Source organism: Cynocephalus volans, chromosome 13 (genome assembly GCF_027409185.1).
Source record: "Cynocephalus volans isolate mCynVol1 chromosome 13, mCynVol1.pri, whole genome shotgun sequence".
NCBI lineage: Eukaryota > Metazoa > Chordata > Mammalia > Dermoptera > Cynocephalidae > Cynocephalus > Cynocephalus volans.
Window position 1 is genome coordinate 17,081,562 of NC_084472.1, and position 19,435 is coordinate 17,100,996.

General features: G+C 44.5%; 1 protein-coding gene and 1 pseudogene across 1 annotated transcript; one reads left to right on the forward strand and one right to left on the reverse strand.

Moving 5' to 3' along the window:
* Positions 1–354: 354 nt before the first annotated feature.
* Positions 355–1,104, forward strand: LOC134361589 (small ribosomal subunit protein eS6-like; annotated as a pseudogene).
* Positions 1,105–10,334: 9,230 nt separating this feature from the next.
* CETN1 (centrin 1) lies at positions 10,335–10,853 on the reverse strand. The gene has a single exon (XM_063076626.1). It carries the CDS (start codon positions 10,851–10,853, stop codon positions 10,335–10,337), a length of 519 nt encoding a protein of 172 aa, XP_062932696.1.
* Positions 10,854–19,435: the final 8,582 nt, after the last annotated feature.

The following is a 19,435-nucleotide window of genomic DNA, read 5'->3' on the forward strand; positions in this document are numbered from 1 at the left end:
GCCGGAAAAGGAAATAAAGGAATACAGACTACAAAGAAATAAATAAAACTGCCCTTATGTACAGATGACATGATTGTGCATATAGGATATCTCAAGGAATCTACAAAAACTCATGCAACTAACAGGTGAATTCAGCAAGGTAGTAGGAAACAAGATAAACATACAAAAATAAATTATGTTTCTATATATGCATTGAACAATTGCTATGTGCAATTAGAAACTGAAATTGAAATGACAGTGTAAGCTTGAGTCCAACATGTAAGGACCTTAGAAGCTGTCATTTCTGTCTCCAAAATAAGAAAATAGTTGAACACTCTTTTTTGTGGCACCTCAGAGGTGATGAGCTGCTTCAAGATGAAGGTGAGCATCCCCTTCCCAGCCACTGGCTGCCAGAAACTCATGGAAGTGGACAATGAACGCAAACTTCGTACTTTGTATGAGAAGCGTATGGCTGCAGGAGCTGCTGCTGACACTCTGGGTGAAGACTGGAAGGGTTACGTGGTCCGAGTCAGTGGTTGAAACAGCAAACAAGCTTTCCCCATGAAGCAGAGTATCTTGGCCCAGGCCATGTCCATGGCTACTGAGTAAGGGCCATTCCTGTTACAGGCCAAAGAGAGCTGGAGAAAGAAAGCGCAAATCTGATCGGGGTTGCACCATAGATGCCAGTCAGAGCGTTCTCAGTTTGGTTATTGTAAAAAGAGGAGAGAAGGATATTCCTGGACTGACTGATACCATGGTGCCTCATCGTCTGGGGCTCAAAAGAGCTCGCAGAATCCTCAAACTTCTCAGTCTCTCTAAAGAAGATGATGTCCACCGATATGATGTGAGAAAGCCCTTAAGAAGGTGAGAAACCTGGGACCAACGCACCCGAGATTCAGTGTCTTGTTACTCCACACAACCCACAATACAGGCTGGCATGATACTCTGAAGAAACAGTGCACTAAGAAAAACAAGAAAGAGGCTGCAGAATATGCTCAACTTTTGACCAAGAGAATAAAAGAGGTCAAAGAAAAATGCCAGGAACAGATTGCCCAGAGATGTAGGCTGTCCTCTCTGAGAGCTTCTACTTCAGAGTGTAGTAAAAATAAGATTTTTAAAGAGTAACAAATAAATAAGATCAAACTTTTTATAAAAAAAGAAAGAAAAAAACAGAGAAAGTACCTGAACAAACTGTAAATCAACACCTCTTCTTAGATCCATCAGAGAATTGAGGTCATGGGGTAAATCACTTTCCCCCATACTGGAGAGACCAACAGGCAGACACAGAGAATCACAGGTTACTGGCAGCAGACGCCCAGGTGGAGAAGGCTGTAGCTGAAGCCATTAGCAGTAGAAATACTTTACAACTGACATATTTTGGAGGCTCAGTGTGGACTAGGTCGAGAGTTAAAAATCCAGGGGACCCTGTGTCAGGAGCTCCACCAGGGACTCAGGGTGAGGATCAAGAAAACCCCCCTTGTGCTTCCAGCAGGGGAAGGGGGCATGTGGCCCTTCTGAAATCCTCCCAGAGCTCCCTGTTCTCTTTAACAAGGCCTGGCTACAGAGAAACCACTTTACCAGAGACTAATAAACTGGGGTTTTACCAAAGCCAAACCAACCTAGGGGGTTGGATACACCCAACTCCAGGCAGCTGTAGGGGTGGGGGGGAAGGAGAAGAGAAATATCCAACTCAGGCTCACTGAAAGACTGAGACCTAATCAGAGGACAGTGGAACACTTACTCCCAACCCCCGCCTCACCACCGCACCAGTAGAGCTCCTGTATAACAACGGGCAGTTACAGCAAAAAGAACTACAAGCCTCAGACACTATTTAGGGAGATTCTGGGGAAAACCAAATACAACAGGAGAGAAAAAAACAAGGACACCAGAGGAAATTTTAACCTCTGACATCACAGCTACAGTAAACAGTGAACATAGCCTAATTCCTAGCTAGATAAACGAAAAACCTCATATTAAGGCCTATTTACCTCAGTTGGTTGTTGCGCCTAGTGCTGGCACAATAAGCACAGGGATGGAATAGTCATTGTGGCAGAGGTGGAGGCTATGCATGAGCCCAACAGCAAAAGGCCTCATTCACCAGGGATGATATATTTATTGCTGCTGCTAAATGCAGAACAGCACTGTCCCTTAAGGAGACCAGCTAGCCTCTTGGTGTCAAGTAGTCTACATTGGACCCCTTCTATCCTGGAAAAAGCAGAGACTCATCTTGACTGAACTTGACAATTATTGCAGTCATGGGTTTGCTGTTCCTGTTTGCAGAGCTTCAGCTTGCTCCATATCTGAATATTTAGTCTATTAACCCAGGATTCCACATAATATCCCATTGGACCTAAGGACCTACTTTACAGGAAAGGAGATGCAGCAGTGGGCATACGACCACGAAATCCACTGGTCCTGTAACATGCTGAAGTTTTCAACCTGAGAGAGCAATGAAAAAGTCTAAAATGCATCTGAGGGGCCACCTTTGGCATGATAACCAGTGAGGATGTGTTGGCAGTACTCCAGGATGCAGCATATACTCTAAATCAATGACCATTATATGGTGTGGTACCTTAGGTAGAGCACATGGGTCCAGCAAACCAAGGTGGAAGTAGTTCTTACCACAGCTCCCATTCATCTGCTCTTTAATTTGGGCTTCCCACCCCACAACCATGGATTCTGTGCATTTGGAGATCTTGGCCCGAGAGGGGGAATGCTTCAGTGGGCACAGCAAGAGTCCCACCCAGTCATGGTGGGGTCCTCATGCTGAGAGAGCAACAATCAAGGAAAGGAATCACCATCCAGGATTACTCTGGTCACCAGGAGGAGGTAGAGCTGCAGGAAGAGGAGGGGAAGAGCTTGTCTGGCACCCAAGCAATGCACTCAAGTGCCTCTTGGTACTCCTTTGCCCAGAGTTAAGGGTAAAGGGGATAAATACAGCAGACACAGCCTAAGAAAGGTGTGGTGACGTGGGCTCAGACCTCTCAGGGGTGAGTACCTGAGGTATCCCACCAGGAAAGCCACATACATCAGCGGAGGTGCTAGCTGAGGGAGAGGGCGATCTAGATCAGATATCTGAGGTTGATGATGTGCACCCTTGTATCCTTAACGCCAGCTGCTGTGGCAGGGGCTAAAACTGTAAATTCCTTTTATAAGTCTCCCTCAGGAAGAGAGGTCCATCAAAATCCTGAATTAGCTTCTCTCCCAGAACTGATACAAGGCCAGAGGATCTACGTGGTGGTGGACTGTAGTGGAAGCTTTGGGGCACTGACCAGATTCCACCCTCCACCCCCCACCCCTGCACTTTACAACTAAAGCACTCGGTCCCCCAGGTGCCGAGAGTGTTAAAGTCCTAACTTCCTTGTCCCAGTGTGGGGACATCTCCACAGTGCCAGCCATCCTAGCTCCAGAGCTCCCCATGGGATCAGCTGAAGCCTTTGTTGTAATCAGGTCACAGCTCACCTTCTTTCTATGCCCAGTCCTGGTTTCTTCCCTCCTCCAGCCACGTGATCCAGAAAGTACACTCGAATTAATTTCCTACACAGAAATCAGAGTCTACTTCTCATGGAAACCAACTTCCAACAATCTCAAGAGTTCGGCCTGTCCCTTCCTATATTTTCTTGTTTTAAATGTAGCTAATATATCTTTAAGAGAAAAAAAAAACCTTTAATGTCCTCTGCTCATTTGAGGCATTAGCTTTCTTGATAATATATTAATACAAATGGATACTGTCATACTTTCATATGCTCTGCTTTTCATCCGTTACATGTATCATTAGGAAGCAAGAGCTCATGATTGAGGTCTGTACAGTCACATGGGTTTCTTTGGTAAGCTTCCTGCTTCTTTAAAGGGACCACTTGTGATAGCCCAGTGACAATCACATTTTTAGTTCTTCCCAACCTTTATAGCTGCATTTCTCCATCTGCAAAAAGGTGTTTATAATTTTTCTTTCCATTTTTTGTGTTCTACTTTTGTAAAGACTAGGATACATGTCTGACCCTGCCAGTGTATGATTAATTTCTCTTAAAATTCAAATGTCAGTTTAGGCCTGTTCTAGTCTACCCACCTTCCTGTGGAGTATGCTATAAAGCAAATATATTTCACAGGGCCTAGTTTCTTATACTTTCAGGTTTAGTCTAACTTCTTAAAAGCACAAATAAAATGTAGACCTGGCAAAAAACAGGAAAGTTTTCCCAGGCTATAGTCTCTGTTGTAAGATAAAGAATTGTAACACAACAAGGTCGCTGGTTCAAAGACAGAAAAATTACTGATATGTAAAGATACTGGGGAGGACAGAGACGGCAACGACGCAGAGGCAGAGAGGGAGCCACCCAGCCCGGCACAGCCCCGTGAGTGACCCCCGGCCCGGCCCTGCTCGGGGGGCAGACACCCGCCCAGCTTCTGCCTGCCCCACCGGGCCACTCACCGGCCCCGGGGCTGCCTCCATTTTCTCAGGTGGTGGCGGCTCCAGCCCAGCTCAGCCAAGCCTGTCCTCCTCGCCCAACTCGGCTCCTCACTGAACCTTCCCACTTGCTTGCCCCGGCGCGGGGCTTCCCAGGGCCTGCAGGCCGGCCTCCCCTCCCACTCCCTCCACAGTTCTCTGGCGGGACTGGCGGCGTGGGGCATCCCCGGCCAGCGTCAGGAGGGCAAGGAAGTACGGGCTGGGCTAACTGTCACTCCACCGCACCCTGGGCTCCAGCCCCCCGGTAAACTTCCGGTTACCAGGAGGCAGATACCATCTCTGCAGCCTCCAGTTTGGAAAAATGCCTAACCGATTTCTGGTCAGGAATAGTGTGGTCGGAGAGTTCCTGAGTTCGCTTGAACCTGTCAGAGAGCTGACTGCGGGCAGGCACCAGAGTTGGTCCGCACCGGGGGGATTCAAAGGTGAACCGTGTACTGCGGGCTCCTCCCCCAAGGAGCTCATGCTCTGGTGTGGGAGATAAGAGAAGTATACAAATAACCGCGATACCAGGAGGAAGGTGATAAGTCCCGAGAAAGATCTACACAGTGCTACAAAGGCACCCAGAGCGACCGGTCATCTGTGCTTAGCAGAAACCTGGTAGGCTTCCTGGGCGAGGCGGTGCCAAGCAGGGTCTTGAAGGCCCGGCTAATAGACGAAGGTTGCAGAAGACATGTCGCAGCCCAGCCCAGTGTGCACAGAGCGGGGAGACGTCTGGCTAGGGAGGCGGAGACTCGACAGAAACCACACACCCTGTGGGGCCGCCACTGCGTGATCCAGCAGCCAGGGCCAGAGCGCATGGAACTTGGAGAAGTCCTGCACGGGAAGTGGAGGCTCAGCAGGGACCACACACCCTGCGGTACCGCCCCGTGATCCAGCAGCCCAACAGAGTCCAAGCTGACCAGAGAGGTGGCTTCCTGGAGAGGCCCAAGACCAGAGGCAAACACACACACAAGGCACTAGAGGCCAACTGAGCAGTCACGGAGGTAGCCATACCAAATTGGCAACCACAGCAACATCTTAGTTAGTCAATAGTCTCAAACCGGTGGACTGTGACGACCGGTGGACGCAAATCTCCCAAACTTATTCTATGAAGCAAACATCATCCTGATACCAAAACCAGGTAAAGATATAACCAAAAAAGAAAACTACAGGCCGATATCCTTGATGACTATAGATGCAAAAATCCTCACTAAAATACTAGCAAACAGAATACAGCAACACATACGTAAAATTATTCACCACAATCAACTAGGATTCATCCCAGGGATGCAAGGTTTGTTCAACATATGCAAATCAATAAATGTGATACACCATATTAATAAACTCAAACACAAGGACCATATGATCATCTCTATAGATGCTGAAAAAGCATTTGATAAAATTCAGCACTCATTCATGAAAAAGACCCTCTATAAGTTAGGCATAGAGGGAAAGTATCTCAACATAATTAAAGCCATATATGACAAACCCACTGCAAATATCATCCTGAATGGGGAAAAGCTGAAAGCTTTTCCTTTAAAAACAGGAGCTAGACAAGGATGCCCACTCTCACCACTCCTATTCAACATAGTGTTGGAAGTACTAGCCAGAGCAATCAGAGAAGAGAAGGAAATAAAGGGCATCCAGATTGGAAAAGAAGAAGTCAAACTGTACCTGTTTGCAGATGACATGATCCTATATATCGAACAGCCTAAAACCTCTACAAAAAAACTGCTGGAATTGATAAATGATTTCAGCACAGTAGCAGGATACAAAATCAACACACAAAAATCAGTAGCATTTCTTTTCTCCAATAGTGAACATGCAGAACGAGAAATCAAGAAAGCCTGCCATAGCCACCAAAAAAATAAAATACTTAGGAATTGAGTTAACCAAGGAGGTGAAAAATCTCTATAATGAGAACTACAAACCGCTGCTGAGAGAAATTAGAGAGGATACAAGAAGATGGAAAGATATCCCATGCTCTTGGATTGGAAGAATCAACATAGTGAAAATGTCCATACTACCCAAAGTGATATACAAATTCAATGCAATCCCCATCAAAATTCCAAAGACATTTTTCTCAGAAATGGAAAAAACTATCCAGACATTTATATGGAACAATAAAAGACCATGCATAGACAAAGCAATGCTGAGCAAAAAAAATAAAGCTGGAGGCATAACACTACCTGACTTTAAGCTATACTACAAAGCTATAATAAACAAAACAGTATGGTACTGGCATAAAAACAGACACACTGATCCATGGAATAGAATAGAGAATCCAGAAATCAACCCACACACTTACTGCCATCTGATCTTTGACAAAGGCACCCAGCCTATTCACTGGGGAAGGGACTGCCTCTTCAGCAAATGGTGCTGGGATAACTGGATATCCATATGCAGGAGAATGAAACTAGACCCATACCTCTCACCATATACTAAAATCAGCTCAAAATGGATTAAGGATTTAAATATACACCCTGAAACAATAAAACTTCTTAAAGAAAACATAGGAGAAACACTTCAGGAAATAGGACTGGACACAGACTTCATGAATACGACCCCAAAAGCACGGGCAACCAAAGGATAAATAAACAAATGGGATTATATCAAACTAAAAAGCTTCTGCACAGCAAAAGAAACAATTAAAAGAGTTAAAAGACAACCAACAGAGTGGGAGAAAGTATTTGCAAAATATACATCTGACAAAGGATTAATATCCAGAATATATAAGGAACTCAAACAACTTTACAAGAAGAAAACAAGCAACCCAATTAAAAAATGGGCAAAAGAGCTAAGTAGGCATTTCTCTAAGGAAGATATACAAATGGCCAACAGACATATGAAAAAATGCTCAATATCACTCAGCATCTGGGAAATGCAAATCAAAACCACACTGAGATACCATCTAACCCCAGTTAGGATGGCTAAAATCCAAAAGACTCTGAACGATAAATGCTGGTGAGGTTGCGGAGAAAAAAGAACTCTCATACATTGTTGGTGGGACTGCAAAATGGTGCAGCCTCTATGGAAAATGGTATGGAGGTTCCTCAAACAATTGCAGATAGATCCACCATATGACCCAGCTATCCCACTGCTGGGAATATACCCAGAGGAATGGAAATCATCAAGTCGAAGGTATACCTGTTCCCCAATGTAAAAATTCATATATAAATTCACACACACACACACACACACACACACACACACACACACACACACACACACACACACACAAAAACCGGGGTGGGGAGAAGATATAACAACCATAATTACTTGAAGTTGATACAACAAGCAAACAGAAAGGACATTGTTGGGGGGGAGGGAGGAGAGGGAGGAGGGAGGGAGGCTTTGGTAAGGGGCAACAATAATCAACCACAATGTATATCGACAAAATAAAATTTTAAAAATAAATAAATAAATAAAGATACTGGGAAGCTACATAGGGAGAAGGAATGTTTGCTAAGATCAAGCTTTTATTGATGTATTGCTTAAATTGCCTTATGGAATGTCACTTTGCTTGTTTTACTGAATGTTACCAGCCTATTTTGTTGAACTATAACCCCACCTATGTTCTCTTCTGGAACTTCCTGTTCTGGAGAATAAATGCAGGAAGAAAACCCCAATTCATGGTTAATTTCCCAAAAGGAAGGAATGCGTCTATCTTGGGGATTCCAGAAGACTAACTGCTTCGGGGATTCTCACTGCTCAGAAGAGATGGGCTTTGAGTAATCTTTTGTGGCTCTGTCACACAGGGGAAGAAGGGTGACAAATCTGTGGGAGGCAAAGCAACACCTTCCCCCCTTTATCCTCTGTCCATCAGAGTGGAGCCAACTGAGTAGCAAGAGGGATCATGCATTGAGATTCCTCCTTAGCAGTGAATGGGATTCAGAAACATTCTGGAGCTACTTTCCCTTGTTTGTGATAGATGGTGTCCTCAGGGCACCCCTTTAAGTACTATGGTGCAACTCCTCGCTGTGTGGCCAGCCTGACTTCTGGGCTTCAGCCCAGGTTCCTGGTTTTCGCCTCTGTCCTGTGCTAAGCCAGGAACCAAGGCTGAGCCCAGTCCAGTTGGCTGAGGCTCTGACCCCTTCTCTCAGTTTCTGCCAACTTTCTTTGTTTCTGGTATTTCTACCTTGATCCATATATAGATCCTCAGGCCAAGCCTCTGGCCAACAGCATGCCAGGATCTCCCCAGAACACCCACTCCTCCCCTTGCCCTCTGATCAGGCCCTTCACACAGATGTCAGCCCAAGTTGCACCTGTTCCCACCACGACTGCCCCTGAGACCTCACTAAGACCTTGAGCGTGAACTGTTGGTGTCTGTAGCCTGGGTGAGTTCCCCTGTCCTGTGCCAGCCACCTCAGCAAAATCCTTTCTCACGCCAATGTCCACATACCCATCACTTCAGCTAGTACTGCTGCTTTGACAAATCAGTCTCTGTTAATGAGAGTTAAGCCCAGAATACTAGTTCCCCTGGTTAGATCTACCACACTCTGAAGGGTAAAATTGCTGGCAAAGCAAGTGAAAAAATTTCCAGAATTTTAGCATTTATCTCAATGGGACTTTGTATGAAGATTAATTTAGGTTTAGTTGTAACAAAAATAACTTGCCTCTTTAGAAGTTTTGTGGCCTATTATCAAAATATTAGTCAATGCCTACATATCAGCAGGTAGATTATATTACCTTCCCAAAATTACATTATTTAATTTTCTCTAATTTCAGATTTGTAGATATTCAAGAGGGCAGGTATCTTCTCTTATTTCAAAGCAAGAAAGGCTTAATTTGTAGCAGAAAACAAGTAGTATTAACATGTACACAAGCCACAGTGAAACAGTTTACTGGGATTTCTAAAACCGAGAACTACTTGTGTGCCAGACACTCTGACATCATCTAGATATGAGGGGGAGGGAGAGAAATCAAGTTCCAAGAACCAAGATGTTCTAAGAATTAGCAAGTAGATAGTGGCTTGCAATAAAGCACTAATAAGATGACTAAGGTTATGTTACAGTAGTCTAATAACTAAAACATTAGTTGATCTCTCCAAGGACTGATAAGTAGCTTAAAATATTATTAGACATTTTTTACAATTTCCTAAACTAAGATCTTACTCTTGTAAATATTTACTCAAAATCATTAGCGTAATCTCTTAAGCAAATTGTACTTTGCTGGGGCCAATATTAAATTTCATTTTTATTCTGTAGCCCAGGAATATGAGGGTACTTCAAAATGTTTGTGGAAAAATAGAATTGAAAGATAATACAAATCTTTCCACGAACTTTTTGAGGTACCCTTACACACTGGCTCTGGATAACCCATAGTAGATAACTTACACACAAATGAAGAAACATTTGCATGTATGCAGCCAGAGAATAGTCTACAAAGCACAATTCACCCAAAGGCGAGCCTGTAGTTGAGAATAGCATCTTTCCTGAGCTGGGTAAGCAGGAGATGACACTGTTCTCCTTCAAACCAGTATTCAGTTAAGCAGAGACCAATGGCTGGGGTGACCTGCTGGCAGATTCCACCTCATCAAGCTAGAACAATAACCTGAATATTAGAAACGGTCATTTAAGACCACCAAAGAAGTGACAAGGAAACCACATCTCTGTTTGTCCCTTTGGTTTGATGGCTATCCACCAGTGTGAGGCAAGATGGCTGTGGACTCCGTCTTCAGGACCCTTTTTTAACCGAATGTTCTCTGGGACTGCTCTTGAAAATGAAAAACCAAAACTCGTGTCGTGGGTATCTTTCAAACTCTATAATTGATCTAGAGATTTGGAAATAGATCTAATAGACAAATGGGACGGGGGTGGGGGACAGAGAAAGATGGCCAGCCGCTGTCCTCTCGGTCAGGGCTCAGCAAAACGCAAGCAGGGAACCAGCAGGTCGCCTCCCTTCTGGAGCCACGTTAACAACGGCCGGTCTTTTTCATGATCCGCAGGAACTCGTCCTCGTTCACCTCGCCGTCACCATCCAGGTCGGCTTCGTCGATCATCTCCTGCAGCTCCTCGTCGGTGAGGTTTTCCCCCAGCTCGTTGGCCACGCGCTTCAGGTTTTTGAAAGAGATCTTCCCGGTTTCGTCATCATCAAAGAGCTTGAACGCCTTCAGGATTTCTTCTTTGGTGTCCTTCTCGGCCATCTTGTGAGTCACCACGGCCAAGAAGTCGTTGAAGCCGATCTTCCCCGTGCCCTCCTTGTCCACCTCCGAGATCATCTTCTTCATCTCTTCCTTCCCGGGCTCGAAGCCCAGCGCCCTCACGGCCACCTTCAGCTCCTTCACGTCGATCTTCCCGCTGCCATCGGCATCGAAGAGGTCAAACGCTTCCCGGACTTCCTGCTTCTGCGTTTCCGTGAGCTCAGGCTTAGGACCCGCCCTTCTCCTCTGGCTGCCCGACGCCGGGTTTGCCTTGTTGAAGCTGGCGGCCATCTTACCTCCCCTCCGTTATCTTCCGGCGCCTCCCGCTCGCGCCCGGGCGCCCCGCCTCCCACCGAGGTGAGACCTGAGCCCGCAGGACGGCCGCAGCCACACATGTCTTCCGTGACGCACTGGCGCCCGCTGCTCTTCTCTCCAGGCCATTTGTTAGCAACCAAAGAACCAGTTGTATAGGTTTATTTGGAGGTTCTTTCTCCTTTTCCATATTAATTTAAAAAACTTCTTGGTCTGAGGTTACCTATGGGTAAATTTAGGACAGTCAAGACTGAGGCCGATCACTTGGCATTGAATGTGGAGGAGAAGGAAGAGAGAATATTAAATGTCAAACCCTGTGTTCAACTTGACATAAATGGAAAACAGATAAAACGGAAAAAGTTTGTCTCCTGACATTACACTCAACAATAACAAAACTCTTCTGGCATGTCCTGAAATATGAAATGTAATATTCAAATGTGTGATTTACATTCAGTCTGTCAATTTTACATACTTAGAGTAATTGCACTTGAGTAATGGGCATAATTTCATTCACTAGGCTTTTGATTTGGAGGAGAGGAGTTGAATACTGCCTTCTGGGTGGGTGGGTGGGTGGGTGGGTGGGTGGGTGTGTGTGTGTGTGTGTGTGTGTGTGTGTGTGTGTGTGTCCCCTGCGCATACTACTTTCACTGTTTAGCATCCAATCAGGGCTGTGCTGAAACCCACTCCTTTAGTCCTTCTTTGGCGTTGGACATGGAGGAGACGCAGCAGGGTATGATGGGACTCAAAATTGCCTCCTGGGAACAATAGCGTCCTCCTGTCAACCAAGGCAGCAAGAGAAAAATGGAAGCTTTTCAGGTGAAAAGAAAGAAAAAAGTTACCAAATAATCCCATAAAGGAATTGCCTTTAGAATTGTTTTGTACTTCTTTAAACGGTTAAAAAAAGAGAAAGCTGACTTTTATTTTTTAGCTCTCTTAGCCCCCAAAATCTCAATTTGTCACTACTAGAACAGTTAGAACAGGTGGCACTTGGAAGAGTTTTTGTATTCCCAATACCTGGAACAGTACTTGACATATAATAGGTAGATTAATAAATATTTGTTGAATAAATGAATGACAGTGTTGGTTCTAAAATACCTTTTGAATCATCAAAATAAAACAAAAAAATCCAAAAGATTAAATGATGCTAGGAGTGTTTTACAAACTGGTTTTTAAAATTAGTGATGAGATATCATTCACATAACATATCTCATTACCTGTCCCAGTTGAAAATGACTTAATGGACAGAGAGCTTGGACATAGGGTTTCTAAAGCCCAGGGAAACTTACCTGGGACCTCCCCTCCCTGCCGTCCAGCACTTGTTGTAGATGTTGTCAACTCAAAGTAGACTTTGGAAGGCAGACACTACTGCTGCTCATCTTCCAACACTGCAAATCCTCCTGCTCTGCTTTCTTCCCTGTCAAAAAGCCTGGGACCTTATCCTAAGTTCTCGCCTTATTGTCTCTGTGACCTTGGGAAAGTCACTTAACCTCCCAGACTCATTGGAAGCATCTGAAAAGTAGGCATTATAATAAAGCTTCCTAATGCATTTTCAATGAAGAAATATAAAGAAAAGTGTCCTCCCAGACATTGTACATTTCCTTTGACACCGACCCCTCTGCCCAAATTGAGGCCAAGCTATGATGTGTTGGGAAAAACCGAAGGATAGAAGCTGCCTTATATAGACCTACATTTGGGCCAAGCTGAGCTTAAAGCAAAACGGTTGTCATAGATTCCAGATGTGTTCAATCAACAGTCACAACAAAGGGCCACCAAGAGCTCTCTCTGTAGAAAACAGTGCCCTCGGTCAGTCAGCTCTTGGTGGGGAGTTACATGCTGTTCACAATCCAAACTCTGACTTAAAAAGGGAAGGGAAACTTGCATCTATTTGTGTGCCTAGTACTGGGCTTGGTCCTCACATTCGTCATCTCATTTAATCCTTGCAGTCATTTCCCATTTTGCAGATGAAAAAAACAGGGCACAGGAAAGGTCTGTAACACAGGAAAGGTGCATACAAGAGTACACAGCCAACAAAAGCTCTAGGATTTAAACCTTCGTCTGTCTGAGTCCAGAGCTGAGGCTCCGTTTAGACACCATGCTACCTTCTCCAAAAGTTGAGATTATTACCAAAATATAGTAGAGCTGAGAAGATAAGAGACTGATTTTCTTCCCTGAAACTAACAGCAATTAATTATCTTGCCTAGAAAGATTCCACAGGAATTCGTAGGCTCTGATACAAGGTCCCAACGCGGGGCAAGTCACAGAAAGTGCAATATGTCTGGTCTTTACATTTGCTCTTCTTCAGTTCTGCTTCGCTGCATTCCTCACTTTCAGCCCCATGCACGAGTTAGTTGGGAGCAGTCGGGGCAAAGTGTCTTTGGCTGGCATTAGGGAGAGTCTATACCATACATGTGAAAATCAGCTTCATTACTTTGAAGTCACTTTAAGTTCTAGTGAGACCCATATAAAGTAAACGAGATGTCCTGGAAATCAATAGATATGAATGGCTTTTTGTTTGTTTGGGGGGATTGGGGCACCCAACATTTTTTGTACCACAGTGGCCTGGGTAATATGCAAAATCAGTTGCTGATTGTCTGAGAGGGGGAGAGGAGATGGTTGTATAAGTCTGGTCATGGAGACTTAACAGCTGGAAGGAGGTAAAAAAAAAAAAAAAAGAAATATTGGAATTCCACGACAGGGTCTGGAGTCAGTTGAGACCAAAAGAAAAGACCCACACAGCTTGCTTCTGTTGATTATGCAGTTTTCCATTTGACTTGCATGGCATGAAAAGGTGAGGCTCAGGAGACTTTTAAAATTTAAGTTGCACTCAGCAAATTCAGCAAATTCCAGGTGCCACCCAAGGCAGAAAACATGCATAATCAAGCTTCTCTATAGCTGCTTATTTACTTTCCAACAAATGCAGAACAGAGAAAATGCAAATGCTTGACACGGCCTCCTCAAAAGCAGTACAACTGTACTGGGGCAGTAGAGGGGGTGCCCCAAACCAACAATAACAGGGCTAAACTATTTAGTTTTAAATATGTGGAGCCATTTACGAGAAATGTACTCAGCGAAAGTTTTACGATCCCGGTGGTCTCTGAATGGGAGTATGCAGTCAAGTCCAGTGACTCAACCCAAGCCTTTTTGGCAAGCCCAGGAACAGATTTAAGTGTCCAGCCAAGGCTACATGATTTCTCATTCCATGAAACCCATAAATAAAAAAATATTCCTCTCAGATACAAAAACAGACCGTGTTTTATAAAAGATTTGCCAGAATTTCATATTGTTTCGCAAACTTTCACTCAAATATTCCTAATAGCAAAGGAGAATTAAAAAGGAGTCACCTGGGATCCAGAGAAACATTTGGAAGAGGCAGCAACAAGCATGAAATGTCTCTAAAATCCTATGTTTTATCTGTTAAAAAAGTGAATTTTGCTTTCTGTTTCATAGCACATTTGCTGGTTCTATTATGGTTTTAAATGAATGACTGACAATTGACCAAATTTGATTCCCTCCCCCAAAATGTGCTATGCTTATTTTGTGACTTTAAGAGTACTCTGAGGACATGGTCAGGAGCTATGAGAACCTTACATGTTTTGGCAAACATGGATGTAGGACTGAGATGAATAAAGTAAAGATCTACAGTGTTTCTCGCCCTTACCCAACCAAGATCCCCTTCATTTATACATCATTTGGGTTTGGGAGAAGAAGGGAGAGGAAGGAAAAGTGAGAGGAGGAAAGGAAGGAAGACGGATGAATCTCCAGAGCTTTTTGAACCTGACAGGTGGAGTAAAATGAAATGCACCCAGTGAAAGGACTGCCCTCTCCCCCTCACTTCCTGGAGCCCAGATCAGCCCAAGTTAAGCCTTGCTTTGATGGGACAAGCTAAGAAAAGACACAGTCTATGTTGATGTAAACTCAAGGCAGAACCTCACGGGATTTGTGATGGAGCAGTTGTACCACCCTGTAAGTAGTCTGCAGAGGGCCCACCAGGTGCCGGCAGCCACCAGAAAGAATCAAGAGGCCCAGGAGTGGCTTAGCCAGATTTTTAAAATATCTCATAGACTGAGCTCTTGATTACTCTTTGATCCACCTTCTTTCATTCTCCAAGGGCCCTGGGACTTCAGCATCCAAAGCTGACTCTGACTGGGGCTGTTAACTGAGAATTTTCCACTCACCAGAGGATAAAAGGTCAGAAGCCCACAGGGGTGTTAGGTAAAACAGAACGAGCCAAGTGGGCTGTGTGGTAAGGATGTATTTAGGGATTAGCTGTGACCTGGAGAGTTTGTGCCCTTTTTAGAGATATTGAAATTAAAATTTAAAAAAAAAAAAAAAACCAAGCAAAATAACTGCAGGCCCCAGGAAATAGATGAGCCAGAACCTGACCTGTGGGCTGCGTGTTGCTCACCCAGCCCTTGCAGCAGCCTCTTCTGCTGGGGCTTGAGAGGTAACGACACTTCTCAGAGAAAAGGACAGAGACAGAGGGAATGGAATTCTAGTCTAGAGCCCATTGGTGCCTAGTTCCTTTAGGAAGGCATGACGATCTTTATTGAAGAGCAGACCACACTACAGCCTAGGCCACAGGGGAAAGTGAACTACTGCAGGTGCAGCAGTTAATCTGTTTGATTTTCTCCCCTGAACCAGCTTGGAAGAAGAGCCCATTCTGCCTGCCATGTCCCTGTGTCTTTTCCATTGGGGTTTCTTTAGGCCCAGAAGGCCCCTGGATTGGCAGCAAAGCTGATCTAGGAACAGTCTGGGAGGCCACCCTGAGGTCCTGTGCATGGCCCAGTGAGGGCACAGAGTAGCCAGGGACTAGGACTCTTTCCCACATATTCCATGTTTTCAGAAGTCTGCTCCCAGCTCGTAGGGAGCTGGAGAAGCCTGATTCGAGTGACAAGAGATGGTAGCCGAAATTTATGCCTTTTATGAAAGAGACTTGCACTTGAAAGCAGCTGAGCAGTGGATTTTAGATAAAAATCAGTGCTCTGACTGAAATATACTTTTAAAAATAAGCTTCCAAACTAAATTAGAGTTCAACTGCGTTCCTAAGGTTAACAGCTGTGTCAGCAAACAAACCATCAAAGGAAACCAATAGGTCGTTTTAGCCTCCAATCAACAAGTGGTCATATCACAGCCACCTCCTGCTAAGCCTCTAAGTAGAGAAGGGCAGGAGGAGATGACGTCCTTCTCCTCCTCTGAGTTGGCAGCTGACTGTGCCCGTGGAGGTTTTCTATTTAGATATCGGTGAAACATCATTTGAAGCTCAGGGGGTTCACCACCCAGAACCGCTGGCCCTCCTAGTCTCCTTCATGTTCCACATTTACTACTTTGCATCTCTAAAGTCCTTTCCAAATTCCTTTGATTTCTGGATCATTCTTATCTGAAATGTCATTTTGTTTTATTCATGTGATGCTGCTCAGGGCTTCTTTTGCACTGAATGTTGTGCACGGGACAAAGCTTAGAATGGAAACTGGGTCTTTCAGTTTAGTATGGTTTTCAATTATACCTCATGCAAAGTGTTTGCCTGCCAGGGTGATTTCAGACCCCACAGCATTAGCATGAGTCCATACTAATTTGAAAGCTTCCCACATCCTCTGAGAAAAGATTTCATACAGGAGAAACCATATTTAAGGATAACCGACAGGAATGAGGCAAGGTGGGGGAAGAGGAAGCAAGTTAGCTCTCAAATATAAACTCGCACATCAAACTCATCCCGTGTTGGGTTGAAATAGGGGGGATAAGTACCTCACCACAGACCTGTCTTTGTGAACTTACCAAAATCATGAGCATTTACTAAGTTCTAAGAGGTACCTTAAAATTCCTGACTCATTAATAAAGATTAATTTAGAATACACAAAAATAAACAAATTTAAATTTATCATAAGGGCACTCTAGAAATTTACCAGACTAGGATTAATGTTTAGATAAACAGGATAGAATTAAGAACATGTTCAGAAATTGTATTTTTGGCCTTAGCGAAATATACATCTCTGCACACAGGCGGATATGTCTCTCCTCTGACTCTGGTTATTCCACCTCTGCTGAAGTCTATGGAGGCCCCAATGAGAAGAAGGCGGAGATATTGCAGCTATAGGATGAGTTGTCTACATTACATATGCGGTATGAAAATATGTAGGTGGTGACCATATGGCATGTGCACAGGGCAGCAGTGTGGTGGGGGCTTGAGAGTGGGCCCCAAAGCCCTGTGCCTGCCTTCAAATGCCAGAGGCATTCACTACTAGTTATTGACCACAGAAAAGCTGAGCTTCCGATTCCTATAACACAGATGGATGAGGGTTGCAGAGGTGATTAAATGAGATAATTCATGTGAAGTGTTTAATACTGTGCCTGGCCCACAGTAAGTACTCGTAAATGTCATGCTTTATCGCTTACAAAGCACTTCTGTATACGCATAGTCTCGTTTAACATCTCAAAAAGCTGGTGATGTAGGTTTGATTACTCCAGTCTTATCAAAGAAGTACCCAAGGTCTGACACTGTCGCCCATTTTCTATTCACATGTGAGCATCACTCCGCTACTGCTTTTAATGCTCTTCCTTCAAGGTCCTCCCTTTCAAGCACACAGCAGGTGAACTACTCTTTTAGCTGTTTTAGAGTCCCAGAGAATATTGAAGATCAAAGCTTCATTCAGTCAGATTTAGCATACTGGGTAAAGCATAGGCTTCTGAGCCAAACATACCTGGGTTCAAATCCCAGCTCTGTCACTTTCAAGGTGTGCCATTTGGTCAAGTTCCCACCTCTCTGTACCTGTCTCCTCCTTCACAGCACAGTACAGTCTTCCCTTTAGGTCAGTTCGTGGGGTTTGAAGGAAAGCAGTGGGCACAGAGCCTTAACACATCCTGTTCAAGGCTCTGTCAAGTTTAGTCACTTATTAGCTACAAAGTTTAATTACTCAGTGGGGGTATACTTCCTGCTCTAGAAGCTGTCTCAATTCTCCTTAATCTGGTATTATACAGTGATATAAAATAATCATATTTGTAAAAAAGTGATTATCTTTACATTGCTTTAGCTTAAAATACCATTTGCTAAGGCAAGAATGTGTATATTTTATAAGTATGTGGAGGGGCTGTGTTTGGATGGCAACACCGTCCAGTTAATTCAGTAATTCAGTGCCTATTGCTGGAACTATTCTTTGGTATCATGGACTGAGCCATATGGCAGTGAGATTTTCAACGTGGTTGTCATGTAGACCATGGCTTTTCTGTCAACTGACACCTAAAATTTTTATTCACTGTCTAAACAAATCTCTCCAGTTTGATGTTTACAACTTGTGATGATCAGACTTGTTAGTCTCCAAAATAACAGTTCCTTAAATAAAATGGATTTATTTCTCTCCCTTGTACAGTCCAAGCTAACATGACTTCTCAGGTATCTCCAGGGTGCCAAGATCCTTCAGTATTATTGCCCCAGCCCTTCCTAGGTGGTTTTCCCTTGTCTATGTGGTCCGAGATGGCTTACTGCCACAGGCATCTCAGCCAGCAGGAAGGGAGGACCACTTGGACATCGCTTTAGATCCTCTCAGCCCCACTAAGCACTGTGATGACCAGATCTGTGCTGGCTTTGCCAGTAAGCACCACTGCAACTCGGCAGTGCCTCGCCCTGGCCCATGCCCCAAGTCTCTCAATTTCTGTTCTGGGGCTTCTCAGACATCCCAGAAAGTGCAACCCAGCAGTGTAGGAAGAATTAACACCTTGATCAATGGCAGGCTAGTATCCATGGATATCTGCCCCCGACCCTTGTGTCACCCCATCAGAAGGCCTGCAGATTGAGCACGTATCATAGTGGACAGCTCAGTACCACTCGCTTGCATTGGCTCTCCCTCCTTCCCTGTCCCGCTCCCTGCCCCTCATTCTGCTCCCTGGGATCCCTTCCCGAATAAACCTGCAGTTAGGCTTTAGCTTCAGATTCTACTGCTAGGGGAACCCAGGCCAAGAGAGGGGAGCACACAAGCCTTCTACAAGCCAGAAGTTGCCCCCATTCCTGCTCACATTCCACTGGCCACATGAAGCTGCAAGGAGGCTGAGGAGTGAGTTCGCTATTCTGGGTGGCCCTGCTCCCGGGGAAAGAGGACATTACTATGGATGAAGCTCTGCCCATGCGTAATGTGCATGCATCTCTTATTTAGACAAATTTGAATTCGCACAACTAAATGCAGTGTGGATAGACCAGAGGTTATGACCACTGAACTAAGAGACCTGAGTTTCCATCCACGCTCTTCCATCCATTTTCTATGTGAATTTAGGCAAGTTGTTCAAGTCTTCCGGGTCTAAATTTCCTTATTTGTAAAATGGTGATAGTTGTAACTTCTTTCTCGGGGTTGTTGTGAAAAAAAATGAGATTGCAGATGAGAAAGTGCTTTAAAACTTCAAAAATATGATATAAATAGAGGTTGTATTTGGTTACTGCTCCTATGCAAACAATAAACCAGTTACAGAACATTTAATTCCGTTTTGTTACACTATTACCAGACAGTCGCACCTACAGACAGTTGCACCTACAGTTGCACAATCCAGTTTACCCCACAGGTGGGTGAAATTGCCCACCC

Bases quoted from the DNA above. Each gene is read 5' to 3' on its own strand.
- CETN1 (XM_063076626.1), bottom strand. From the start codon at position 10,853: ATGGCCGCCAGCTTCAACAAGGCAAACCCGGCGTCGGGCAGCCAGAGG.